The sequence below is a fragment of the Rosa chinensis genome, chromosome 5 (assembly GCF_002994745.2).
Source record: "Rosa chinensis cultivar Old Blush chromosome 5, RchiOBHm-V2, whole genome shotgun sequence".
In the NCBI taxonomy this organism is placed as follows: Eukaryota; Viridiplantae; Streptophyta; class Magnoliopsida; order Rosales; family Rosaceae; genus Rosa; species Rosa chinensis.
The window spans coordinates 43,377,971-43,405,535 of NC_037092.1; the positions used below are offsets into that span (position 1 = coordinate 43,377,971).

The following is a 27,565-nucleotide window of genomic DNA, read 5'->3' on the forward strand; positions in this document are numbered from 1 at the left end:
TTGTGGGTGAGTAGATGTGGCGAGATGACAGGCATGTTGGCTTATGACCACACGAATACTTCCTATCTAGACTTAAGGAATGCGGTTAGCTCTGCCTGGAAGCTTGGGTCCGTTTTGGAACCTATTTTGCCCTTTCTTTTTGGCAATGTGTCGGATATGGAGACTGATAGCAAGTTTTCCAAGGCATCAGGCCTTAGGAGCTTGAGCTTCCTTTTATCTTCCTTCTTCTTGCTGCATGTGTCGTTGTCCTCTTAGGTCTCAGGGCCCTCCCTTGGGTCGTCGGGCTTGTCGGATGAGGAAGGAAGGTCCGTGGCCAGGAGTACCTCATGTCTGCCGCTCCCTGCGCCCTCTTGGGACGGTGAGGGAGTTGCACTGTCTCGCTATCTCTTGGTCACCTTTGATTATGAGGGTACCCCCGGGAGTGGGTGTCTTCATCATCAGCATGTGTCCTGCTACAAAGCATTAGAGTCCCCAGATAGCGTCTCGCCTGAGAATGACACTGTAGGATGAAGGGCAGTTGACAACGATAAAGTGCGTTGTCATTGTGGAGATAGTGCTGCCTCCACCGAGTGTTATGCTCAAGTTGTCCGACCCCAACGGTTGTGTGATTTCCCATGCAAAGCTGATCAAGGGCTCGTGATCCTGGGTGAGTTTCTTTTTGTCTCGATTCAGGCCTTCGTAGCAACTGCTGAACATGACGCTAACCGCGATGCCACTGTCGACCAAGACCCTGTGGCATCGATAGTGGTCGATAACCATAGTGATCAAGAAGGGGTCATTGTGGTGCTTTCTTATGGTGTCTTCCTGGAGATTGAAAGCAATCTAGTCCCAATCCACTTGTGGAGTGTGGCATCCATGACTAAGTCCCAGTATTTCTTGCCCCCGGGGGCATTGACGCTTTGGTAGGTGAAGAGTCTCGGCGCTGAGGGCGCCATCATGTATGGTTAATATATGTCCATAGACCTCGATGTCATTGGATCCCGTTGCAGGAGTGTGATACTGTAGGAGCTTACCATTTTGGATGAGGTGTTTGATGGCATTCTTTAGCTCCCAACAGATGTTGGTGGGATGGCCGGCTTCCTCATGGTAGATGTAGTACTTACTGTTGTCTTGCGGCTTCTCTTGTCCGGGTCTACACTTTGGTGGGCATGGGATGATATCTTTGTGGTTGTTCCACATGTCTTCATAAGAGGTGGTGAGTGTGGTATATATCTCGTATCTGGGTGCATCATACTTTGGAGTTTTCTTGTATCGGTTGCTGCTATATGGTGCGTTGCGGTATCGGCTGCTTGACAAATTGTGCTTGGCTTTCTCGAGGCTTTTGCTATATTGCTTGTCTCTCTTATCGCTATAAACGGGCCTCTCCCTTGGTGCTCTTTCATCTTGTTGAGAGGGTTTGTCCCTGTTGGCATCCCTGCACCTATTGTCGGTGCTCTCGTTGGGGTTATTAAGTTGGGGTACATTAACAAGATTTGTATTAGCACCCGTGTCGTGACCGAAAGTATCGTACTTGGCCTGAGCAAAGGTGGTGGCAGCATTGAGTAAGTCATCATATGTTGCGGGAGGGTCTTAATTTAAAGCAAGAAGTATCCTGGTTAGAGAGCTTGCTTGAATGCTAATGCCGCTAGGGCAGGGTCGAGAGAGCGACATTGCGTAGCCTGCTTCTGCCACCTTCGAACAAGGTCTCTCAAGCCCTCATTAGGCCTCTGTTTGAGTGGGAACAGGTGGGGCGTTGTGCAATAACTACTGCCGCATAAGATGAACCACCGGAGGAACTTGTCCCTGAGTTCCTGGAAGCTATCAATGGAGTTGGTGGGCAAGTTGAGGAACCAACGTAAGGCCTCGTCCGTTAAAGTTTCCTCAAATGCATGGCAGGCCATTGCGTCAGTGTATCGCGTCTCATGCAGCAAGGATTGGAATACCTCTTGGTGATGGTATGGGTCTCGCGTGCCATTGTATTTCTAAATTTTGAAAGGCTTTGCTTCCTGTGGGCGTTTTTCGGCCTGTATTCGAGGTGTGAATGGTCCCATTTTTCCTTGGAATCCTGCCGTTATCAGCTGCCATCCAGATCTGCTATTTGGATTCTCAATTCGTGCATATAGGGAAGCGATAGTCTCACTCATTTGGATTAGCAGTCGTGTGTTGGGATCAGGTGGGGGCACAGTGGCAATGGCCATAGTTGTGTTGGTGCCCGATGTGCTTACCATGTCGAGTACAGGTTGAGGTGGTGGTGCTGTACTTAGCTGGTTGGGGAAGAGGGGTGAGTTTAGGTATACTATCTGTGGCCCTATGCCTATGCTCCCTAGTGTAGGACCTGCGAGACTTTCAGAAGTTTCTGATGATGGTGGGATGAAGGTGCCAGCTAGGCCAGTACTCGAATCTGTGGTTAGGACGACCCCAATGCATTGACGCCATCGATGGTAGGTATCGGGATCTCTTGTTGGTGGGCCCTATCGAGTGCTTCATTATTCGGGACTCTTCGTTGCAGTGCATCGCGAAGAATACGATTCTGATTGGCCATGTTTTCCACCTCCCTACAGGCTGCCACAGCAGCCATGCGCTTGGTCTCTGCCTGTGCACATGATTCTATGAGGTAGCGCATTGCGATCTCAAGTGCGGTGGTGGCGTCGGTAGTCTTGACCGAGGGTGTTTTGTTGTTTGGGCTGAGGAATTCGAGTGTGCGCTGAACCTTGCGGGCCGCTCATTCGTGGGACTGATCGTCGTCGTAGGTATCGAGGGTGCTGGTAGCCATTGGTAGAGTGCGCTATCTTGCCAGCAAGGATCCGAGGGGACTCTTTCTAGTGCCAAATGTTTAAGTTGTATGAGGGATGTCTAGTCCAACTGAATCACAGGATGTCTTGTTCTGCCACTATCGCTATCGGTCTCGTTTATGTGTAAAACAAACAAAGGTCAGAGAGAAGACCGGGTGTGCTGGCCTTCGACGCTCCGATGCCTAAGTCAGTATCATTATAAGATAAAGATAATGGAAAGCGATAGTAAACAGTTACCTTTTTTGGATGTTAGAGATGATCCTTATGTAATAGGTTTGGAGGAGCATGGTTTAAAATTTCTTGCCAAGGAGAAGATGCGGGTTCGATTCCCGCTATCCGCCCAGGATAATGGGTGGTCAGAGCCCAATGCTCCTCCCACTACTTGGGAGCTTACTGTTTCATGTTCTATTTCACTCCCCAATGGGGATTCTTTTCACCCTTTCCTCACATTAAGTGTGGGACGATTTGGCTCCCGATACCGCCCCTAAGGGGTATCGTGATCCTTGGCTGGGAGTTCCCTTGTTGCCCTTTGATAGCTAGATGAGCCTTGTGCTTCCGGTACTTGTGCCTAAGAGGTATATATATACTTACATGTCCAACCTGAACCTTTCATGTTCATATGATAAATCACGATTATGATTGCCTTAATGATTTTCAATTTAGTTAAAAATTTACAAAAATGATTTATTCATGAAGATCTAAACATATAACGTTCGATTTATCAAAATGTGATTGAAAAGTGAGACTCACAATTATTAATTAAAAAATTCTTATAAGGATTTTATTTTAAAAGTTTTCATTAGAGCCTCACCGTATTAATAGATAGATAGATATATGGATAATCATGTATCTAAATATAAATATACAAAAACAATAGATAACTGTTCAAAAATAAAATAGATTCATCACCGGACCCCGCGTCAAAACTCACGTCCCTGGCACACTGCCCGAAGCAGCATCAAATGGGGAAAGAGGAGACATGGGTCTCCACGTGACGACCACGCCTCTCTCCAACTGTCAAACGTGCCGGGCTCAGACCCTCCTGCTTTGTCTGCAAACAAACAAACGTCGACACGCAAAACTAGACAGAGCAAACAAAGCAAAGCATAAAACCCAAAACCCCCTCCCTAAAACCCAAAACAAGGAGATTCTGATTTGACCCAACTTCCAAGTCTCACTTTCCCCCTTTCATTTCCTCCAAGTGTCTCAAACGGCATATACACAAAAGCGACCCCCGCGAAATATCCAGGGGAACAGAGAGAGAAGATTCAACAAAGGAAAAAGATGAGTGGGATTTCCAAGGAGGCTCAGCTTTCCATCGCTGCCTCCTCGATGTTTCCGGGGTTTAGGTTCTCACCGACCGACGAGGAATTGATTTCGCACTACCTTAAGAACAAGTTGGAGTACCCTGAGAAGAGCGTGGAGGTCATTTCCGAAGTTGATATCTGCAACTTCGAGCCCTGGGACCTACCGGGTTTGTTTGTTAGATTTTAGTTCGTTTTGTTTTGACTCTCAGTTTTTGATTTGTTGATATGTTTGGGAATTGGGTTTTGTTTCTGTAGTCACTATATTTTTTTTTGTTCTTCTTTGGTCTGAGTGATGGATTTTGTTTGAACAATCATTTGGTTTGTTGAAATTGGAAATACATTTGTTTTTTTGTCTCTCTCTTGAGAGTTGATGCTGACAGCTTTGAGTTGAGTACATAGCTATTTATAGGGAGTATGCAGGAGATTCTTAGTCTATTTGGAAGCCGATAATGTTATTGTTTGATTGATACTGGTGTATTTGTAGCTAAATCTGTCATTCAATCGGAGAATGAGTGGTTCTTCTTTTCTCCGCGGGGTAGAAAGTACCCAAATGGTGCACAGAGCAGGAGGGCAACTGAATCTGGTTATTGGAAAGCCACAGGCAAAGAACGTAATGTAAAGTCAAGTTCTAATGTTATCGGTACCAAGAGGACACTTGTGTTCCACATCGGACGTGCACCAAAAGGTGAAAGAACAGAATGGATTATGCACGAATACTGTATGCTGAATGATAAATCCCAGGTGATTAGTCCAAAATAAAATCTGTTAGTCATTTAGTTTTTAACTATCAATGGATCTATATTTTTTCTAGCAAATGGCAAATATAAATAATACCATTTGCTACTGGGTTGGTGTTTGGTAACAGATAGTACTCCGCTTGCTGCATGTGTCCTATATTGAAAATAATTTCTTATTGCATCTCCACATTCATTAGTTTATTTGCAGGATGTTTCCTGGTTCTGGTCATTTATTCCTTTACGTATCTGCCTGCCTGTATTTGCAGGATTCTATGGTTGTTTGCCGCCTTAGGAAGAACAGTGACTTCCGTCTGAATGACACCACAAACCGAGGTTCCTCAAGTCAAAGTCCTTTATCAACTGTGCAGAATAGTGAAAATGCTATCTTTGAAGTTGGTATTGATCAAGGGGAGAAGGCAACTGAATGCCACTCAAAGAAATCTACTAGCAGTTATGATTCTCATTCTATTGAGCAAATTGATTCTGCATCTGACTCCTATCCGAAGCTGACACCAGAGGTAACACAGATGGAATCATCTCAGCACCAGGTAGGATTGTTTCTGTCTCGGCATGTCGTTCTTTCTTGTTATTATAGTTTTTAAAATCTTATTTGATGACAACTTACAAAGTCTAGTCTGATTTTATATAACAATGTGCATTACACATATAGTGACTATCTATGTAATATTTGGTTGATGTACTTTGTATTACATTAGTAAGCATAATGGAGCATGTCTCTATAGATGAATTAGTAAGCTAAGACCTTGGTAGTGTAAGGTGGCTACGTCGTGTCAAACTATTCGCCCGGCCAGTAGGCGGGCGGCGTGTCCCTCCAACCTAAAATATACTTATATTGGTTTATAAGATTATTTGGTGCTAAATTATGAAAGAATGTTTCAAGTAAGAACCATGATGTCTTTTAAAATTGGTTTATTAAATTATGTGGAGATATAGATAAAAGAAGAAATTAATTACTAAAATTAAAAGTAATTTTATTATATCTCACTTGTCCTGTCATTTCACCTTGTTATTGAATCCATGTTATTTGCAATTTTGCAGGGTTCTTATGATGATGACTTCTTTGCTGAGATACTTAAAGATGATATAATAAATCTAGACGAATCTTCAGTCTCCGTTGCTGCTGGCACCCCACCAGTGGTTGCAAATAATTCAGAAGCCCAACAACATTCGATGCAAGCTGTTGGGTCTCAAGCCATTCCTTCCCAAGGTACTGCAAATCGAAGAATCAGATTAAGAAGGCCAAAGTTAAAGTCTCGTGCACAGGCATTAACAGAACGTACCAAGTCAGAGCAGTCACCAAAAGGTTTAGCAAATAATCATGTGTTGATATATGTAATTTTGGTTTTTTTGGTATTGCTCATTCTGTTTCTGTCAAATTTTTGTTTTTCTAATATTTCTGGGTCTGTTTCTTTTTATGTTCGGAGGTTTCTGGCCAGTGAAAAACATCATAAATGACTGGATTAAGTCTGTAAAGTTTTTCGACACACAATCGTTGTATAAAGTTTCGTCCACTAAAATGTAAGTTTTAGACTTCTAGTACTAGACCTGCTATAGACTATGTTGGTGTTTTAGAGGAACCATAAGATTATAAAGGAATACTACCTATGTATTGCCCATGGCACTGGCACTCGGGGTTCGAATATAATTCCATGATTTGGACCCTGATTTGGAAGAAGAGAATTTGCAGTCTTACTTTATGAAAAGTTGGTTGGGGTTAATTTTACAGAATTTAATTGTGTGCGTTTCTCTTCACCTGGTCATACACACTCTTACTATCAGTCTATCTTGTACATCGTTTGGAAATATGAAACACACATCTCCAGTTCTATTTAAGCACGAAAGTGCCGCAAACTCTCCAAACTCTCCAAAATCCTACAATGAAATTTAGTGCGGCAGAACTATAAAACCACTGGCCCTTTCTGAAAAAAGTCGATGCTTTCTCTTTTTTCGTAACTTTCTCCAAGTTTCACGCCGCTCATTCTCCTTCCGTGGTAGAAACTAAAAAACCACTTGGCCAAATAACAGTGTTTGCTATTAAAAATAAGCTTTGGGGTGCAGTAGCTATTTTTAATCAATCATTTAAGTTTATTTGAGGAATGGAGTTGTTGGGATTTTGCTACATTAATATATTATTGCCGGTACTAGTTGGATACCCTTTTCAAGAACTCGTCAGATGGACTTACTGATGGTGGAATAATATATTGATGTTTCATGGAGGTGGTACAAAATCAGAGATATTAAAGTGTCCGGACTGTGGAGCTTTTTGAGCGGTTATTGTTTTACGTTGGAGCTCAATTGATGATGCTCCGGGTAAAACCTGTTTTGTTTAGCGGAAAATGCAGTGATAAAGGAAGCGAAGACCTTATTTTCACTTCTTCTCCGCAGTTATATGTACATATTGCCTTTAGAAAATGTATTCAAGCAATGCATATTTTTGTTAGGTTCGCACTTTTATTTCCATCATGACGAGTTAGGATAGAGGAAGAAACACAATGGTTTTTCCAATGTACTTATATTTGTTGTAAATATCTCAATTGCTTATTGTTATGCAATTTTCCCTCAACATAAAAATTAAATTAAATTAAATTAAAAAAATGCATGTCATGCATTGAATTTTTCCGTTCCCAACCATTTTGCCCTTCCATCTTGTTATCTGAGTTTGGAGATTGTTATTTGTCACTGACATTGTTCGATGAGCTCGCTCTTTGCAACCTCTCGCTTGCAATCCTCGTCACTGATCTACTTTCATCGTTGTTTTTCATCAAATCTCTGAGCTTAATTTCATTGATGTAACTAACCTCATCATTTCAATTTTTCCATCGTTGCTAGTAACAATTCCAAGTTCCACATTACTTGTCAATCATGAACAACGATCAGAGGGTAGACTAGGGTTGCCAACCTACGACTCTCGGATGCTTAAGTTATATATATGTAAGAATATTGACAAAGTAGGAGTAGGAAGAGAGTAGTCGCTTACCTTGAATGAGAGGAGAATCATGTATATATAGGGTTATGTTTGGGCTTGTCACCCTTTATTTTTCCTTGTGGGCCTAAATGCGGCCTATCAAAATTGGAAATGTGAGGCTAGTATATGTTAAACAGCGACAAGCGTGGCCCGTGGCCCACCATTGTACCGATACTGTCCCAACTTAACCACCCGTTAGGTGTTGGGTTTTTAATCACAAAAGGCCTCGGTACAATTGGGTGGGACCCACCCACTTATAAGTTATATTTTATTTGTTACTTTTCCAATGTGGGATCTTTCCTCTCCAACACGCCCTCTCACGTGCAACCTAACTCTAGGTCTGCACGTGAAATTAATTAGTCCAATTTCCACATTAGAAATTGGGACACAAGTCTCATATCAGAGACTTGGTCGATACAATCCAAGGCCCACATTGGACACTTGGTCATTTCGATGGCAATACAGGGAACCCCAATTTGGGCTCATGATACGTGCCTACGTGGAGACGCAATTGGAGAAGGACCCGCTTTGATACCATGTTAAACAGCGACAAGCGTGGCCCGTGGCCCACCATTGTACCGATACTGTCCCAACTTAACCACCCGTTAGGTGTTGGGTTTTTAATCACAAAAGGTCTCGGTACAATTGGGTGAGACCCACCCACTTATAAGTTATATTTTATTTGTCACTTTTCCAATGTGGGATCTTTCCTCTCCAACAGTATATGTGTTAGGCTTTGGGACTACCTCTTAAAATTGGAACCCGAGCTTCTTCCGGTGACCAGTTGGCCATGTTCTTCTTATGCTTGTGCTCACCATGAACATGATATTAACAAGTCTCTCAATTCACCGGTCAAGAACTCTCTTGGGTGGGGAGTTTGTCTAAGTAGAAACATCGGGAGTACAAGGCAGATGGCCATTGAGAGGCGCTCTACCGGGATGACCAGTCCCCTAAGTCCTCAAGTAAGAGAGGTATGGATCGGGTCCTGCTAAGCAGGGCGTCATGTGTGCTCCTTATGAAGTTGTTGCTCTAGATGAGTTAGAGTGATTGATGCAGGGAGGTGAAGGTGTTGCCGGGAGGTGAGGAAGGCAGCAAGACTGGCTGCAGGTGCAGCATACAAGTTGCTCTTGGCATTGCCAAGCGATGCGATGGTCGAGGTTGACCCACTGGAGGTCCTTCAACATGATGGTGGCAGTGGTGAGCCATGGAGGTGATCAGAATTTGTCAAACAAGGAGAACAAAAACTAGGATCCAATTTCTCTCTCCTCGATGCTCTCTCTCATACACGAACCCAGAACTTTGATGCTTGCAAAATGGGATTAATCAGAGAGAAGGGGAGCTCTTGACGGAGTTTGTGCCAGAGATGGATGCACGAAGTGGAAGAAGGTCGAGTGGCCAGATGAGATTTGGGTGTCCAAATCGATCAATTTTGGGTACCCTTGTTGTCAGCGCTTGAGCGTTACTACCAGCTGTGGCTGAATGATGTGAATGTCGGGCTGGACTCGTCTGAGGCCACCAGGCCAGTGAGCACAATGGTGGTGGAGGTGAGTCGCAGTGGTGCCAAGAGACCAGTGATGGAAGAGAGAGAGAGATACCTAGATCTACTTTCTCTTTCCTCGAGCTTTTTGTAAACTCAAACCCAGAATATGAAACTGGATTAGTTTTGATGTTCGGTTGAGATAGGTGTGAAGGGAATGAATTCCAGACCATCGAAATGGAAGTTATTGCAATAGCAAGGAAGAGATGAAGTTGTCGATGAGCTTAGAGAGAATTTTCTAGCGAGCTGTGAGGGTGTTTGCCACTAAGGGCCTCCCTTCAAGAGCCAAAAGTTTCAGCGGATTTCAACGAGAAATTGAGAATCATGGGAGGAGGCTACCGTCTTCAAGCTCCATTACCTGTCAATCATTGACAAATGTCAGAGGGTAGACCGGGGTTGCTGGCCTACGACTCTCTCTATTGCTTAATTTAGATATTTGTAAGAATATTGACAAAGTAGGAATAAGGATAAAATAGTTGCTTACCTTGAATGAGAGGAGAGTCATGTATATACAGTGTTAGGTTTGAGCTTGTCACCCTTTCTTTTCCTATTTGGGCCTAAATGCGGCCTATCAAAATTGGGAATGTGAGGGTAGTATATATGTTGGGCTTTTGGCCTACCTCGTAAAGTTAGGACCCAAGCTTCTTCCGGTGGCCAGTTGGCCGCCATGTTCTTTTGGTGTTTATGCTCACCATGCACATGGTATAAACACTTTAAAAAAAAAAAAAAAAAAAAAAAACAACAACAACAACAACATTGGTAGTAGTTTTTTTATATTATTAGCAGTAGCTTTATTCAACCTTGACAGTAGTTTTTTTTTTTACAAAATTGGTAATAACTTGCTATATTGCTATTGAATTTTGTGATAATTTTGATAGTGTTAGTAGTTTTTAGATTTTGAACTTATTTACTATATTTTTGAGAATTATATTGGATATTGTAACGTTCCTTGATTTGTAGTAGCATTTTGATCTTAGCTTTATCATTTACATTTCTAATTGATTGATTTTCAAGATATGATACATTGTCTTACGGTGCACTGATTGTTCCTTGTAAGTTTGTAACTATGGTTTTGAGAATTATATTGGATATTGTAACGTTTCTTGATTTGTAGTAGCATTTTGATCTTAGCTTTATCATTTACATTTCTAATTGATTGATTTTCAAGATATGATACATTGTCTTACTGTGCACTGATTGTTCCTTGTAAGTTTGTAACTATGGTTATTCACTCACAATATAACATCGATATAGCTACCATTTATCAATATTAATTTATATTTTATCATTCTCAATATATATATTTTTTAAGTAAAATGAGGTCATCCCTTTATTGAAATTAAAAGACTACAATAGTTTGAGCAAAAATACATCAATAACGCGAAAATAAATAATACGAAAGGAAGAGATGCAAATATTGCATCTGAAATACAAGGAAATATGAAAAAAGCAAGAGCAACAACGTCGAAACGCATAGCTGAGTTTACAATATGGATTGTAGTTGTGTAGTGAATTGAGTAGTCAGTAGTTTGACTACCCATGCAAATCCAACACACAAACTGATCAAAGTCAATTCGGCGCAGAACCGAGGGCAATCTTCCACCTAAAGATCGAAGTCGGCCAAGGTTGTCAAAACATGGCCATGTTGGCAGACGATCTTTCACGAATAGATACCAAAGACTTGGGTCCCAAATCCAATACCAATAACGCACAGGAGCCCCAAACCATTCTAACAAATGACAAACATCCCAACAAAAATAGGGGGTTGCAGTCCAAGCCCAAATCCCACCCAGATCCCAGATCTGGATCCTTTTGATGCCAACAATAGACGAATTGAGGCTGACGACCACAACACTGTGGAAACTGACCACTAGACTGACAATAACAACACCAGGAATTCCCAAACCGCCATCGCCACCACCGAGAGGATCCATACCAATATCAATACCCAAATCTCTCAATCCCCAACAATCTCCCCCATGAGTCGCCCTCCAATCAAGCCCAATGACCAGAGTAGTGTACGCGCACCATTGTCCCACCGTTGGAATCCACATGTAGTCCATTGGTAACCAAAGAAAAGCACCACTGAAGGAAGCCGCCGATGCCCAATCCCGAGATGAGATCTCCTTCGACAAACTTCCTTGAATTGGTTGATGATTGCCACCGCCAAGCACACTACCACCACTACTTTGCAAAGCGACGAGAATAAGAAGGAACAAGTCGGAACTCGTGAATGACTCCATGAGATGGAGCAGGTACAGGGATGGCGAAACTGAAGGGACGCCGTTTCCCAAACCCTAGCAAAGCTAGGTCACATTAAGTTATATGTTATATCATTTTGATCAATACTTCAAATCAATATAACATGGACAATAACCTGGATAATAACATTCTCAATATAACAATGAAAATAGACAATAATTTCATCTCATAGCTGAAAACAAAACAAAACATACATTTTTATGTCATTTGCAAATAGGTCCAATAAGCAACAATTTAAAATATGTCAACAACAATAAAGGCTAGTAGCAATACTCAAGAAAGCTATTGTCAACACTTCAAAAAAGCAACTGGAAATACTCAGAAGAAATAAAACAAGATTAATTTTCAACTTAACTCTCTTCCTTCTCCTTGTTCTTGTCTTTTCGCTTTATGCAATTTTGTGTCTTCAACTCCTTGTCTTGGATACCATTGTTTTAGTTTGTTTGATCCGATCAACCATTAAAGATCTTTTTATTGCTGGATCCTTCCCTTTATTCTTCTCTACAACTGGTTCATGTTTACTTTATTCATCTTCATCAACAAAAATGAATTGTACCGTTTTACTTCTCGTTGATGGTTTGGTCTTCTTCTTTTTCTTTGCAATGTCTAACATCTTCTTCTTGATTAGTAGCAACAATATGCTATGAATCTGTTCTCATTGCTGTTTACTTCATTCGAGTTCACTTTACAGTATGTTCTTCTTCCTCGTCTTCAATGGCATCTTCCTTTTGCCCTTTTTTTCATGCATACTAATATTTTTCCATATCTTCACCATTACTGTCAATGACCAATAAAGCTACTACTATCAGATTATCATATTAAAGCATCTCTAGCAAACTCTCTATTTTCGCTCCTTAGCTAATTTGGAGAGCATGTTTAGCTTTTTATCTATTTTAGCAACTGCATCAGACTCCTAAATGACTCCCTATTAAAGCATATTTAGCAATGCTAGCCATTAGCTAAGATAGCTAAAAAGTCATTTTAGCTAGCCACTTTAGAATTACATTTGCATCGATGCTCTCTATTTTAGCTAGTTTTGAATTTATATTATTTTTTTAAATGAATATTAAATAGTTTAAATGTATTTATAAATTACATAAAATAATTTAAAAAGAATGTTTTAAATTATAGAGAGCCTCATCCCGCTCTCTATATTTAGGAGTGAGATAACTAAAGTTTATAATAGAGAGCTACTTAGGAGTCTGATGCAGCTGCTAATATAGATAAAAAGCTAAACATACTCTTCAAAATAGCTAAGGAGCCACAATAAAGAGTCTGCTAAGATGCTCTTATAACTTTTAACTAACTCACTCCTAAATATAGAGAGTGTGATGAGTCTCTCTAGCTATAATTTAAAACATTCTTTTGAGTTATTTTATGTAATTTATAAATACATTTAAACTATGTAATTTTCATTTAAAAATCAATACAAATTCAAAACTAGCTAAAATAGAGAGAATTGATGCAGACATATTTTAAAAGTGGTTAGCCAAAATAACTTTTTAACTATTTAGCTAAAATTTGACTAAAATATAGTTATCATTGTTAAAGATACTCTAAAGCAACTATTAGATAACCATAAAACTATAGAGTCATAATTATAAAAAGCTCTTGCTAAACACCCAAGTTGATAAGCATTGTATAAGCTCTAATGAAAACATAAATCACGAGATATACTACTCCCAAAGAAAATAAAAGCGTAGGAAAATAAAAGCATAGGAAAATAAAAAGCTACTCCCAAATTAAACAAAAATTATTGTCAATGAAACAAAAGCTAATGTCAAACAAGAAATCTGTTGCAAAAAATGCTTTCCAAACTAAGTTGTACATTTTGCTGAACACAAAATCTACCGTTAAAAATCATGAGGCTGCTTCCAATTTCCAAATAAGCATAAAGCAATAACAAACATTCTAAAAGCTCTACCAAACCCAAAAGCAACTACCACGCAAAGAATATACCATCAATGACCAACAAGAGAATCAAATAGCTATTAAGGCAAAACTATGAAGCTCTTTGTAAACAGGCAAGGTGAGAGAGAGAGAGAGAGAGAGAGAGAGAGAGAGAGAGAGAGAGAGAGAGAGAGAGAGATTAAATAACCTAAAAAAGGGGAGAAAATTAGATATAAATTCAATTTTCTAAAGAGGTATTGGAAAAAAATCCATACATATTTTCTTATCAATCTACACTCAATCCATATAAGCAAACCTTCCTTATAGAGTGTTGATGTATAATTAATATTTTTTCATGTTGTCCTATATGCTTGATTTACCCTTGGGGTAGTGAAAAGTAATATGAAATTTTAGCATCTACTCATTGAACATGTAACCAATAAATGACAATATGTGGTATTTAAAACTATATACCTTTTGACAAGGCATTGAAAAAAAACTCATAGCATAAAACAACTTACCTCATAGCTAGGACATTAAATAACATACATCTAGAACAGGTAACTAATAAATGACATAGGTATGAGGGATCTAAAACTTTATACCTTTTGGCAAGGTACTGAAAAAAACTCATGGCATAAAACAACCTATCTCATAGCCATGATCTTCGCTAAATGTCATACATTTGAAATAGGTAACCAATGGAACTCATAGCATAAAAAAATTAAAAATAAAAGCAGTAGGCATTAAAGTTTTCGAACTTGAAAGTCATACCTACTACATATATATATTTTTTAATCGTCACCTAAAAGTCAGGTGTTTTGCCAAACTCCTCAAGTTAGCATGGGTATAATAGGTACGGTATTAACGTATAGTTGAACAAACCTCTATGGTAGGTATATGCCACTAATAAACCATTATACGAACTAAATACTTAATAACATTTCATCGATTACATTAAGTGCACTACAAAAGCAAAAAAAATAAAAATAAAAACATAAAATAGGTAACCAATGAAACTCATAGCATAAAAAAATAAAAAATAAAAAATAAAAATAAAAAACCAGTAGGTATTTAAGTTTTAGAACTTGAAAGTCATACCTACTACATACTTTCTATTAATCGTCATAATTTACCTAACTCCTCAAGTTAGCATAGGTATAATAGGTATGGTATAGACGTATAGTCAAACAAACCTTTATGGTAGGTATGCAACTCATAAAAACTTTTGTACAAACTAAATTCTTAGTAACATTTCACATAATACATTGAGTACACCACACAAAAAAAAGTAAAAAACATAAACATAAACACTATTCTTCACAATCTCAATCACATAAACTATTACCATCAATAATAAAACTAAATAATTTAACTATGCGATAGAAGGTTTGTAAACCAAAAATGCAAAAGTCTCTTCATATTTAGTTCATTTAAAGGAACGATCAACCCATTTGAATTTGAAAAAATAGACCAAATTGAAAATTCTAGCAATATTGATAACAATATTAAAGTTAGGATTACAAAACCTACAATTAAAATAATAATGCAAAGAGATTTAATCATAGAATACATAACATTATTGTTTTTGGCAACATGTAGATTAGCGTAGGTTAATAAATTTTCCTTCAGTGGCAAATTCTGTAATTTTGAGGGGAAAAAGGTTGTATTATTTATCTTACATGAAAATTTTTGAGTGTAAATTGAAAAGAAATAACGGATAGGTTTTATCTAATTTACCTAACATTGCTTTTAAAAATCGAGCTTATAATGAATTGACCTAAAGAACGACATTATGGTGTAAAGTGATGCATGTCTACATAGTATATCAGAGTTCAAGGAGGCCTTCGAATTTCTTGGAGTGACCTCGGTTTACGGAACCTAGGTTTCATGTTGCTGGCGGCGGTGAAGCTTGGCTCCCCAGACCAAGTAAGGCTGCGGCGAGCTCTCGGGCGTGACGACTGTGTGGCGGTAATGCGGAGATTGGTCTGGATCTTGTCTAGTTCGGCGGCGGTGGATTGGTTCCGGGTTTGTTCCAATCAGGGTTCTCTGACAGAACCCGACCCAAGTTTCACCCTGAAACCCGTATACGAGCATGCGGGGCCCACGTTAGGTGAAATCCTACCGAAAAATCGACAGAACCTCCCTTAAAATGGACTACCCAAGAGTTTACCAAACCTGAACATGATTAAAACTAAACTTGTACTCATAGATACATTCCAAAAGTAAAATTTCCAATATCACTCCATCACAACAACAACTTCTCAAACACCAACGTACACCAAATTAAAAGGGTTATCAGAGCAATTCTACATAATTGAGCCGATATCATACAAGGTAGGTTAAGTATTAACCTACGGTCAAAACGGAAGTGCTAAATCCTATGCCACGAGTTCCTGGATGCGATCTCGGCAAATCTGAAATCTGAGCATTTGAAACCGAAGGGCCCAGGGGAAAACATTTAAAAACCGTTAGAGTGAGTGGACAAAACTTATACAAGTTATGAAACAATTAATTGAATGCTTCCCCATTTTCTCATTAATAAAATCTGAAATGCAGCGAGATTTACAAAATGTTTCCAACTCAAACCTTTTGAATTATCCTTTTTCAGAAAACTAGTTTGATAACTAGAGAGGGCTGCTGTCTAGTTATCTCATGCCATCTGGAGGGGACTGCCGCCCAGATGACGCAACGGAGGGGACTGTCGACCGGATTTAGGAGGCGGTGGTTAGAGGGGACTGCCGACTAACTAACCCATGTCATTTGGAGGGGACTACCGACCAGACTATTACCTAGAGGGGATTGCCGACTAGGTAATGTACGCATGCACCGAAACTAGCCTCCTTGCCAACTCCTTTCTTTAAATCCTTTTCTTTTCACAAAAACCACATTTACTTAAATAATAATCCAGTACAAATTTAATACTGTGCTGCATGCATCATTTAAATAAAATAAAAGTCCACTCACTGGTGAATCTCGCAGCTAATCCTGCTGCCTGCCAGTGTCCTCCTCGCTCGAGGGCTCAATACGTCCTGTAATAATTTGCAGAATATAATTAACCTCAATAAGGAATTAATCTAAGAAACAAAACTTGATCCATCGAAAATTAATATTCATTACTCAAAAATTCCTCTAACAACCAATTCTTCAATTTAGGATTTCAATTCTCGAATTTGGAATTTCCTTAACAATTCAACGCCCTCGCTTAATCTTTAACCTTCACAAGGATCGTTTCGATAACTTAATCAATTTAATTTCAATTCCTTAATCATAATTAACCACCAAATTATAACATAATTTCCTTTTCCAAAATCTCCACATTCCCATCTCCAATTCTCAACAAAAATATTCAATTTTGCAATATCCCTAATAGCATTTAACCAAGAGATTTCACCCATAAAATTATAAACCATAATATTCAAAACAACCTTAACCAACATCAAATTTCCAAGAAATCTCAAACCAAACAACCTCAAGCCTAAAACATAACTCAAAATTTAAATTAAGGGTTTTGGAGGGGCTGACAGAGCCTCCTCACCACCAGCAGCACGTGGCTTCACGCGCCACCACACCAACCACCAAATCCGACCAACCAAACAAGTTCAAAATCATCTCCACAATACACCCATCAACTTCTATACCTGTAACAACAAACAAATCCACACGGTTTGGCCGAAAAATCAACCTGAAACCAAGCAAACCGGCGAGCTACTGTTCATCACCACTGTTCACCTTCAATTCTTCCTCCACCGGCCAAATCAAGCTGCAAAAAGTTAGGGATGATCATCAGCATCACCCCAGCAACCAAAACTCCAAAGAAAACTGACCGGAAATTGGAGATCGAAGAGATCTCCGATTTCCCATCTATGGGAAAATTTCCTTCGAATCTCCAAAATCAATGATACCCAAGGTGAAAAACTTACATGACTAGGAAGAAAAGGAAGAAAGGATCACGCCATGACGGACGACGCGTTCTAGGGTGGTTGGAAGGCGACGAATTTGCCGGAAGAAGGCGCAGTGGTTGGAAGGCAAAAATGGGGGGTTTGGGATCGGGTTTCCCGATTTCTCTCTCTTCGTTTTCTGTTTTTGTTTCTCCTTTCCAAAATTAGAAACTCACCTTTAAAATAACCATGCTATGAATAGTAATTTCTATTTTTGGTCATAACTTTCCTGATAAAACTCCAAATTAAACAAACTACGTGTCCACGAACTCGATTTTTCGTATGCCACAACATTCTCAAAGAAATTTCTCAACTCAACAGACAAAAGAAAAAGTCAACTCCTTGGTCAAAGAAGGTAACAATATAACTTGTAAAAATTTTAAGGTACTGGGCATTACATTCTCTGGGTTGGTGTGGATCGGGATCTGAGCAGTCGATTGTGGTGGTTTCCAGTGTAGGACTAGGTGGTTTCTGGGCATAGCACAGCAGCGGATCTTGAGCGTGTGTTGCTTGGACTGGTCTATTCCGGCAAGAACAAAGGGAGACGAGCAGTGGTCCTTCTTGCGAAGAAGAAGGGAAGCAGGGGCGATCCGCTTCCAGTGGGTCTGATTGCCAGCTTGGAGCAGAGAGGTAGCGGACCCAGGACGGGGATGCCGTGTTGGAGATGTCGACCGCCAGAAAATTTGGTGATGGCAGTGACGGGCTGCTGCTCACCTTACTCAGATTTGGGCTTGGGCCTTTGGGCCTGGGCTCAAATTTAAGTTGTTGGCCTCTATGTTATGGGCCAGTAGGAAGGGTGCCTTGTCACCCTCATTTGTCACTTAGGGGGGTGTATTGTATATGGAATTAGTGGAACTTTTTAAGAAATTTATGGAATTTAAAAGTCTGGGTGTATTCAATATAAACTTTCAACAGTTCATGAAAGTCTTGGGGTATTCAATTAGGATTTTTAAAGACTTTATAAATTCCACCAATATCTAGGGGTATTCAATTAAGACTTTTAAAAGTTCAGAGGAATTCAAAATTTCATTCATACTTATGGAATTAGAAAATCAAGAATATTCATGGATTTTGTAGTGTTAACTATATATACCAAATTCTAATAATTTTCTAGCCACCAGACCAAAGATTTGAAAAAGTCTATCAAAGATTTTATTTTTTTTAAATTTTTTTTTTAAATCTATCAAAGTTTTCTCTCTGCATGCAAAGAGGTTGGTTATCTATCATCTCTCTTTCTTGTTTCTTTTTATCTTTTCTCTAATCTTTCATGATATGAATATTTTTTGATACCCAACATGTTCATTGTAGTTGTCGAATATGATTTTTTTTTTTTTGTTCAATTGTGATACTTGGAACCCTAATAGCAATAAAAAATGATTTATGAAACCCTACGACCCAAATATTGTGATCTACCCCTAAAACCTTGAATAGTGTTGCTATGAAATACTAGGTTCTGTCTTATTAATTAATTATTCTCATCGATTTGAATTTATATCATGGTTCAAGGAAAGCTTGAACAATTCAACTTCGATTGATTGATTATATATCAAGACATTGATTGATATTTTCGTGATATATGTTAATAGGTGAAAACAAAATTGATGAGAATAATTAACCATAAGCATCAAGTGATCTATATTGTATCTTTAAGTTGATTGGGAGATTAGAAATGAGAACAAATCAGCTAGACAGAGTAATAATCATTCATTTGAGTCAAGTTCTACTAGAAGATACTTAACCATTGAAGAGACAACGAGTTATTATCTTGCTTTGCATTGGTTGGGTTCTTTGTTTTTTTTTTTTATTTACTAGAAAATCTATAGAAGTCATTCATAATAAAGTATATAGATTTTCAACAATCAATAAAAAGTCTGTTGCTAAAATCAATGGTTTTAAGAAATCAGTAGCAGTCTATCAACTTTTTAAAAAGTCTGTAGACTTTTCAAAAAGTTTGTCAATTAAAAAAAGTTTGCATAAATCCAAATACAATACACCCCCTTTAGTGATGAAGGTGAGTCTGGCCTGAGATGTGGATCTTCTTGAGCTTTCAGGTCGAATTACGGTCCAGGACCAATCATTTTGGATCAGGGGGAGTTGGTAATTATCTGAAATATTGGTGTTCATTTTCAAGAGGCTTATGGATAATGAATTGCTCTTATTTGTTTGCTAGGAAGTGACTTTTTGTTGGTACCGCAATTACGCGCCTGGCTAATGAGGATGCTAGTTAATGATGTTGCCCTAAAAGACACGGAGTTGTTCTTTGTTTATGGGTTAGCTTACAAAGCGGGCTTAAAATTGACTTGTAACGAGTTTACATTGCTTAGGTAGGAGCGTGGTTGTTACCCCGCCATTTTTTCTATCTTGAAGTGTATGTTAGACTCTGAGTTTTTGGCTGGTCATCTAATGATATGAACCTTTATTTCAAAAAAGAAAAGAAAAGGGCATTATGTGTTCATATTTTAAGTTCTCATTTGGTTTTAGTCAGTATCCTCTAATTTTATTATGTTTCCCAATATACAATGGTGTTCACCTTATCAATAACTAGAAAATGTCTACATATAGAGTAGTGGGAAGTTAAAATAGCAATTGTGAGAATGGAGAGTTTGAAATTGTTATTTTCTTTTATTTTATGTTTTTAATATTTTATTTTACTTTTTACATTTTTGTCCCTGATGTTAAAATGTAATTTATGATATTTTAATATTTGAGGGTTATAAAGGTAAAAAAAACTTAGGTTTGGCTAACAACACCTCTTCTCTTAATAATAACTAGACACCAAACACACCCTATGGGTGTGGATAATTATATGGGAAGTTATTCCACAGAATGTGGAGAAAATTGCTGCACATATTTTGTTTTTTTTTTATTTATTTTTTTTTAAATTTCTTTTGTTTTTGTTTTATTTGTGAATTGACCATTTTGTCTTTCTAAAATATTTCAGTTCAAATGTTTTTTAATATTTGAGGGATATTTTGATAAAAAATTTCTGTTTTGGCTGACAAACTCTCTTCTCTTAATAATAACTAGACCAAAACACACACTCTGTGTGTGAGTTTAATTTTGAAAAATAAAAAATAAATAAATAATCATTAGAGAAAACGTGGAGAGTTTTGGAATATTTTTTTTGTTTTTTGTTTTTCCTTTTTTGTTGTGGAATTAGGAAGTTATAGAGAGAGATTTTAGGGGAAAATAAATTAAAATTTTATTTTGTTATTTTGCTTATTACGATTATATCCTCTATTTATTAAAAGATATTTTTAGAAACTCTATGGTCTAAGGATTTAGTCGTCTTTTCACGTCCACTCTGACTAACAAAGCCTCTTCTCTTAATAATAGTATAGATATAGATATAGATTAATAAAGAAAATAATGTAAAACTAATTTTAAATTTACACCTAAGAATGATTAAACATAATTTTTTCAATCAATTACTAACTGTACGCGTGGTTTTGTTAATACCATTGAGATTTTTGTTAAAACAGAAAGAGCCTGTCTTTCTCGCGATGACATGTCAATGCTGACTTATCTCTCTTTTTTTAATGTTCTTTATTGATAATAAAATGCCGGAGTTGAATATATGGCGTGCCAATTGTATGGTTGCATTTGCGCTCAAACTTTGCGCTCAAACAAAAACAAAAGCATAAAACAAGAAAAACAGAAAGGTTTCGTCTCCGACCCAACAACATCAGAGCTTTCAACTCCAGAGGCCGATCAGTTCTGTTGCACCGTAAGTCATCTCTTTTTGGATTAGCTCATCTTCTCTACTACTCTCAACTTGTGGGATTCCCGAAAAAAGGTCAAATCATAGCTTGGCCTGATTCAATTGTTTGTATTGGATTGGATTGTATAGGTTGAGACAGAGCCGAATTGAAATCAGTTCAACTTAACTCAAGTGAAATTCTTTTGCTTTGAACATGAATGATAAGATAGACGGAATGATTAGATTTTAGAGTTTGTGGTTTAACTGGTGAATTTGGTTTGTTTGGTGGCTAAGAAATTAAGGAACATGAAAAACGTTGTAAATTCATTCTCTTTATTCTAGTAGATGATGTGTGTCAGTAGAAGGTGCTTTATATTTCATTGAGGTTCCATTGAGATAAGTTATGACAATAAGATAAAGCAAAATTCCTAAAGATGACAAACATAAATTATATTCAATCTACAGGACCTAGAAAAGTTTTCATTACAGTTCAATTTATGTCGAGAGATGAGACAGATGGAGCCCAAGTTTGATCCTTTTGTTTTGCATTTTATTCTTTTCCAAGGTTGGAAGCCTAAACAGCACAAGGTTTGGAATATAAAATATTTGCTAAATCAGTCTCCTCACAAAATGAAGATTCTTGTGAAGAGATATGTTGAATGTCAAGCCTGGTTTCTGATGCTTATTCTCCTTGGTTTTTATTGTGAATGGGTTTTGTATGCATATGAATGATGCCAGGAGCCGTATTACTCGTAGCTTTTGATTCTCATTGTCTCTTCACAGATTTAATTGAAGCAACAACTTGTGCCTGACCTTGAGCAAGTTCAAGTCTCTCTCAACAGCCGAATCAGATCTCAAAGATGGAGGAGGCTATTGATAGAGAAGGTAATAAATCTCTTTCTTATTCTTTTATCTTCAGAACATTTTTGTTACCTCAGGAATTTCTGTGTCTTTTGTGTAAATTCTTTCTTGAGTTCAGGAGGAATGCATATTTAATACTTTTGTTTTGTTTTTGTCGTCCTTTTATATATGCACTATTATCTAAGCAATATACTATTACCATGCTAGGTTTATACTTCAAATCAAAGTTATGTGTCTTATTTTCAGTTAGTTGTCATTGTAAAGTTTGCAATTTGGCACTATCTTAGTGAACTGTGAGCATGTAATTTTGTTTTTTTCCTTAATTGCCCCACCCTCGAGAAAAATAGAAAACTACAATATATTTGACCTTTGCAGTCAAGTAACCACTGAGTCATGTGTGGTTCTTTCCCAAATATATTACTTTGTCGGTAGACAAAGCAGGACGACTTAGTTTCTCTTGCATCAAGTATCAAATTAGTTTCTCAGCTTATAACGTCTTTGATAATAGGATTATGAATGCAGTGACAAGCGAAACATATATCTGGTTGACTCCAAAGAAGATGCGAGTCTATGAAAGTAGGGGCATTCAGGCCTTTCCCCTTGATGACAAGTTTATAAGGCCTTCCTTGGAAAATTCATACGGAGAATTTAAGATGTTGCTTGAAAGACCTTGGAAAAAATTTCTTAACTGAAAGAAATTATAACACCTGGCTTGGGAAGTTGTTGTGGAGATATCCTTTGGAAGCAGATTCCTTGTGGATAGAGTCATAAGGAGTAAGTTGATGTTAATGGTTGGGATGCTAGACCCTGATGAGGGTTTCAAGTTGAAGTAGGTGGAAAGAAATTTAACATAAATTCTCTCTTTTGGAGCACTATTAGTTGGTGGGTTTGATGGGGACAATGTGAGATTTTGGGAGGATAAGTGTCAGTGACAGAAAGCTCTGCATACGTGTTTCGCAGTTATACTCCAGCAAGTACTTGACAAGATTTCAAGGTTTATAGATTGTACAGTGTTTTCTTATAGCTAGAACTTTGGATTTAGAAGGACTCTCAATGATTTGGAGATGGAGATTTTCCATCTCTGTCATTAAAGCTAGAAGGTGCACCCTGTTTCCTTCTATGGGGATGATAGGGACTTGGCATTAGAGCAAGTCTTTTAACAGTTATCCTTGCAATAGATATGAGTTCTCATTTATTCTGTTAAATGTTAATCAAATTTGGAATGCAAAGGTTCCTCCTAAGGTTTAGATGCTCACTTGTTCAATATTCAGAAATGAAGACCATGCCTTTACCATTGTCCTCACAAGGCAAGGGGATAGAGTGTTACAGATCTGGTCTAGGTTTTTCAAGGGTGCCGATGTTAGTTGGGTCATTCCAAGAGTGTTATGTTGTTAAGCATAAGTTTAAGGGTTTAGAAAGATGAAAGAAAGCCCAAACCATTTCTGGTTGTAGAAATGTTGGCAGTAATTCTGGGTTATATAGATGGAGTGAAATTTAAAGATGAAGATATTTGGGGATGGGGGTGGAACAGCTCTTGATCAATTTAGTTTTTGGTCAGCTTTGTGGGCATCAGTCATTGTAGAATTCAAAACTTATTGCTTATCAACTTTATTGTTAGATTGGAAATCTCAGTAAGTTGATAAAGAATTGTTACCTTGAAAGTCCTTTTATTAATACTTCAATGGTAATGTTCTTCTAATTTTATTAGAGCTTTTCTTTGCTCTTGTGCTGTGAAAGTGTACTTCCTGTCCTCTAGTTCGTTGTAGTGTTGTTTTTAGTGATAAAACTCCAATTTCTTGTCATAAAAAAAAAAAAGAAGAAGAAGAAGAAGAAAACAAGACTGAAAAGAGGACATGTATGCTTGCATACATCATTTGGACATAAAGCTTTTCTAGTCCATGAATTGTGTAACACCATATTGCAGACGTAGTAGCAGCAGGTTTTGGGTTAAAACCATTTGAAGGATCCAGAGAAAAAAAGCAGCAGCAATATTTACTGGAAAGGCTAAATATCTTGCACTGATTTTTTTTTCTTCCTCTCAATTTCTTTGGTTGTTCACATATGTACATTCTCTTTTTCTGCAGCTTTCAAGTCATGAGCTGCTTAGCCAAAAGAGGTCGCAGGAATGGAAACCCAGAAGCAGTTTCAAATCAACCTCGGTAATCTCATGCCCTTTGACCCTCATCACCAATTCCCCTCCACTACATCCTCCAGAAAAGACTTGCTGCCTAATACTTGTTTCTGATTACAATTGGCATTCTGTTAATTGTCATGATTAAACACCAACTGAATTTCAAAATCCTCCAAAGAATAAAGAGTTCTAGGAAGTTCAGGCCCGAGTGTTGTTCCCCAACAAAGAGAAAGAAGAGCATAGAAGTAATGGCACCCCAAGTGAGGTTGCAAGGTGTTGATGATAAATTGCAGAAGCTTCTGGATACTAACATGGATGAAGCTCCGGCCAGAAGGAGAGCTCGTGAAGCTTTTAAGGACATTCAGCTTAATATTGATCATATATTATTCAAGACACCAACTGATGGACTGAAAATAAAAGAGTCATATGAAGTGAACTCCAGGGGATTGGAGATCTTCTCCAAGAGTTGGCTTCCAGAGACATCTCAGCCCAAAGCAATACTGTGTTACTGTCATGGTTACGGAGATACTTGCACATTTTTCTTTGAAGGAATTGCAAGGAAGTTGGCATCATATGGATATGGAGTTTTTGCAATGGACTACCCTGGATTTGGTCTTTCGGAAGGTCTTCATTGCTATATTCCTAGCTTTGAAATGCTCGTGGATGATGTCATTGAGCATTTCTCTAAAGTCAAAGAGCAACCTGAGTTCAATGCTCTCCCAAGCTTTCTCTTTGGGCAGTCCATGGGCGGAGCTGTAGCTCTTAAGATTCACCTAAAACAACCTAGTGGATGGAATGGTGCTATCCTAGTTGCACCTATGTGCAGAATTGCAGATGACATTTCCCCGCCGTGGCTACTAGCACAAGTCCTAATTGGTGTTGCTAAATTCCTTCCAAAGCAGAAGTTGGTTCCACAAAAGAATCTAGCTGAGGCAGCCTTTAAAGACTTGAAGAAACGGGAAATGACGGCCTATAATGTTGTTGCTTACAAGGATAAGCCACGCCTGCAGACTGCTGTAGAAATGCTCCGGACAACTCAAGAGATAGAAAGTCGATTAGAAGAAGTCTCTCTTCCATTATTAATCCTTCATGGGGAAGCTGATATTGTGACCGATCCATCTGTGAGTAAGGCGCTTTACGAGAAAGCAAGCAGTTCCGACAAGAAGCTAATCCTTTATGAGGATGCATATCATTCCCTTCTGGAAGGTGAGCCGGATGAAATGATAGTTCAAGTTTTCAATGACATCATATCATGGCTCAACGAACACAGCTCAAAATTTACAGCTAGATAATCTTACTATTCACGCAATTAATTTTCTTTTTCATTATTACATTATTTTTTTCTAATGAAAGAAATACAGCATTGATTGTATCTATCTTGTCTTGAATAAATTTTGTACTGAATAGCTGGATTATTGTGTTACTTCAGATAATCTAATAAGATATATGTTGCTTTTGATTTATATTCGATTGAGCAAATAGATTATGTATTAGATTCCTATAAAAAAAAAAAATTATATATATATATATATATATATATATATATATATATATATAAAACTGACAACAAAGGTTAAACAAAGATTCTGGATCTTTTTTGTTCCGCATATGCTTCTGTTTTTTTTTTTTTTTTTTCTGCAATCTTATCTGTTGAAAAGCCTCATTTGAAGTGCTTGCTTTTTATTTGACTAAAAGAATGTACTTGATTTTGAATAACATAAATATGTGCTTGAAGTGTCAAATGTGCCTGATCTTTATTGTGATAACAAATCAGCTGATGATATTGCTCATAATCTAGTTTAGCGTATGGAAGTCGACAAACATTTCGGTGGGAAAAGTACTTGATGTGAAGACACTGCAATGCTACACTTACCAAAGCCATTTTTAATAAGATTTTCCATAACTCGCTAGGCAAGTTGACATTTGAGATTTGTATGCTCCAACTTGATGGAAAAATTAAGTAATTGTTCAAGTAAACTCTAATTTGTGTTTGGTCCAAACTCTAGGTTACTTGACCTAGTGGTAATATGGTTAAATTAGAAGGATCTAGACTCCTATTCAATGTACGATTACTTTCCTTATATGATTGAGATTCTATGCATTGTAATCCTCTATATAAAGAGGCCCCTATTATCAATGAGAATACACAGCAATTTCCTCTTAATTTCAGTTTCTCTACAACACGTTATCAGCACGAAGCCCTAACCCTGAAACCCTAAATTCGTAGCCTTCAAATCCCAGAAACCACCGCCGCCCACCTTGAAGATCTCAACTCCAAGAGTCCAGAACCGGCGGCCCAACCCCCAAAACAGGCCCAAAAACCACCGAACCGGCCTTCGGAAGTGACAAAAATCTCTCAGCCCGGTCCAAAGGCTTCCTCCCTGCCCCCTGCTGCAATACTCCACCAGAAGCTGCAGCCTCATCCCAGATTACCGGAACCGGAAAATTTATTCCCTTGAACTGGCCTGAAATCACGTGAACCGGCCACCAGACGCCCTTTCGCGTTGAACCGCTGCCTGAAACTCACCCTTGGATTTTTCCTCTGCCTCTGTCAGTCCAACCCAGATGAAAGGAACAAGCCCAGCCCAAGCAATCGACCAATCAAGCCCAGAAGCACAGAAGCGACTCGGCCCAGAAGTAGCCAAGCCCAGATGCTCGGCCCAAGATCTGAAGCCCACTGACGTCAGCTAGCGTCCGCGTCATCGTACAGTCAGCATCCGCGTCAGCGCCAAGGTCAGCATCAGACTGCCACGTCAGCATTGCCGGTCAACATCGGTCAACCTTTTTCCGGCAACTTTTCGGAGACTTTTCCATCCATTTTTCCTGCGACTTTTCTGACCACTTTTCCGGCGACATTTTTCCTGTCAAGATTTCCGGCAATTTTTCAAGGTAAACTTTTCTAAAAGTTCCCGTTTTTTGAAGTTTTTATTACTTTCCTCTTGTTTTTCTCAGGGACTTCCAACATCCCTTCTTCTACCCCCCTTTCTTCATCATAGGGGATACCAAATTAAGCTGAACTGTGGGGGTTCGTGCTCACTCCAAGCTTGGAGCTTGTAGAGTCCTCCAAACTTAGAGTTTGTTGAGATAAAACAATCGACCGCAAATATCATTGTTTCGATCTAATCCAAACCCTTTTGGAATCGAATTTCTTGGAAGCGATTACGCTCAGAAAAATTTATCTTTTTCATGGTAGCCCTTTTCGCTCCGAAACTAACCTTAATCTTTTGTTGTTTTTCAGGATGAGTAACCTGAACAAGTTGAGCTTTGCTCCACTAAAGACAACTGGCGCAGGATACCGGTGGGTCTGTGATGTTCGCCAGCATCTTAAGGTTGATGGGATCCTGAGTACTATCCAAGAGCCAAGTCAGAACGTGCTTACTCCTCAACAAGCTACCGCTTTTGAAGCGAATAGAGCTACGAGAGAGGCCAATGAAGCTAAAGC

The 27,565-nt window shown here is 38.5% G+C and overlaps 3 protein-coding genes and 1 long non-coding RNA gene across 4 annotated transcripts; 2 read left to right on the forward strand and 2 right to left on the reverse strand.

The window, feature by feature from the left end:
* Window positions 1-822: 822 nt before the first annotated feature.
* LOC112203888 lies at window positions 823-1,880 on the reverse strand. The gene is made up of 2 exons (XM_024344792.1): window positions 1,623-1,880; window positions 823-1,515 (listed from the first exon to the last, which is right to left on the reverse strand). The coding sequence occupies exons 1-2, from the start codon at window positions 1,878-1,880 to the stop codon at window positions 823-825; spliced, it is 951 nt and encodes a 316-aa protein (XP_024200560.1).
* A 1,817-nt stretch (window positions 1,881-3,697) lies between these two features.
* LOC112201648 (NAC domain-containing protein 89) lies at window positions 3,698-6,506 on the forward strand. Its single transcript, XM_024342560.2, has 4 exons — window positions 3,698-4,245; window positions 4,563-4,819; window positions 5,082-5,363; window positions 5,875-6,506. The coding sequence occupies exons 1-4, from the start codon at window positions 4,056-4,058 to the stop codon at window positions 6,289-6,291; spliced, it is 1,146 nt and encodes a 381-aa protein (XP_024198328.1). The 5' UTR covers window positions 3,698-4,055; the 3' UTR covers window positions 6,292-6,506.
* Window positions 6,507-16,256: 9,750 nt separating this feature from the next.
* On the reverse strand, window positions 16,257-17,465 carry LOC121053142. The gene is made up of 4 exons (XR_005810891.1): window positions 17,414-17,465; window positions 17,132-17,253; window positions 16,458-16,522; window positions 16,257-16,362 (listed from the first exon to the last, which is right to left on the reverse strand). It is a non-coding gene; the product is annotated as an uncharacterized LOC121053142 (long non-coding RNA).
* Window positions 17,466-21,018: 3,553 nt separating this feature from the next.
* Window positions 21,019-25,531, forward strand: LOC112165605 (caffeoylshikimate esterase). Its single transcript, XM_024302180.2, has 3 exons — window positions 21,019-21,158; window positions 21,915-22,016; window positions 24,077-25,531. The coding sequence occupies exon 3, from the start codon at window positions 24,264-24,266 to the stop codon at window positions 25,413-25,415; it is 1,152 nt and encodes a 383-aa protein (XP_024157948.1). The 5' UTR covers window positions 21,019-21,158; window positions 21,915-22,016; window positions 24,077-24,263; the 3' UTR covers window positions 25,416-25,531.
* Window positions 25,532-27,565: the final 2,034 nt, after the last annotated feature.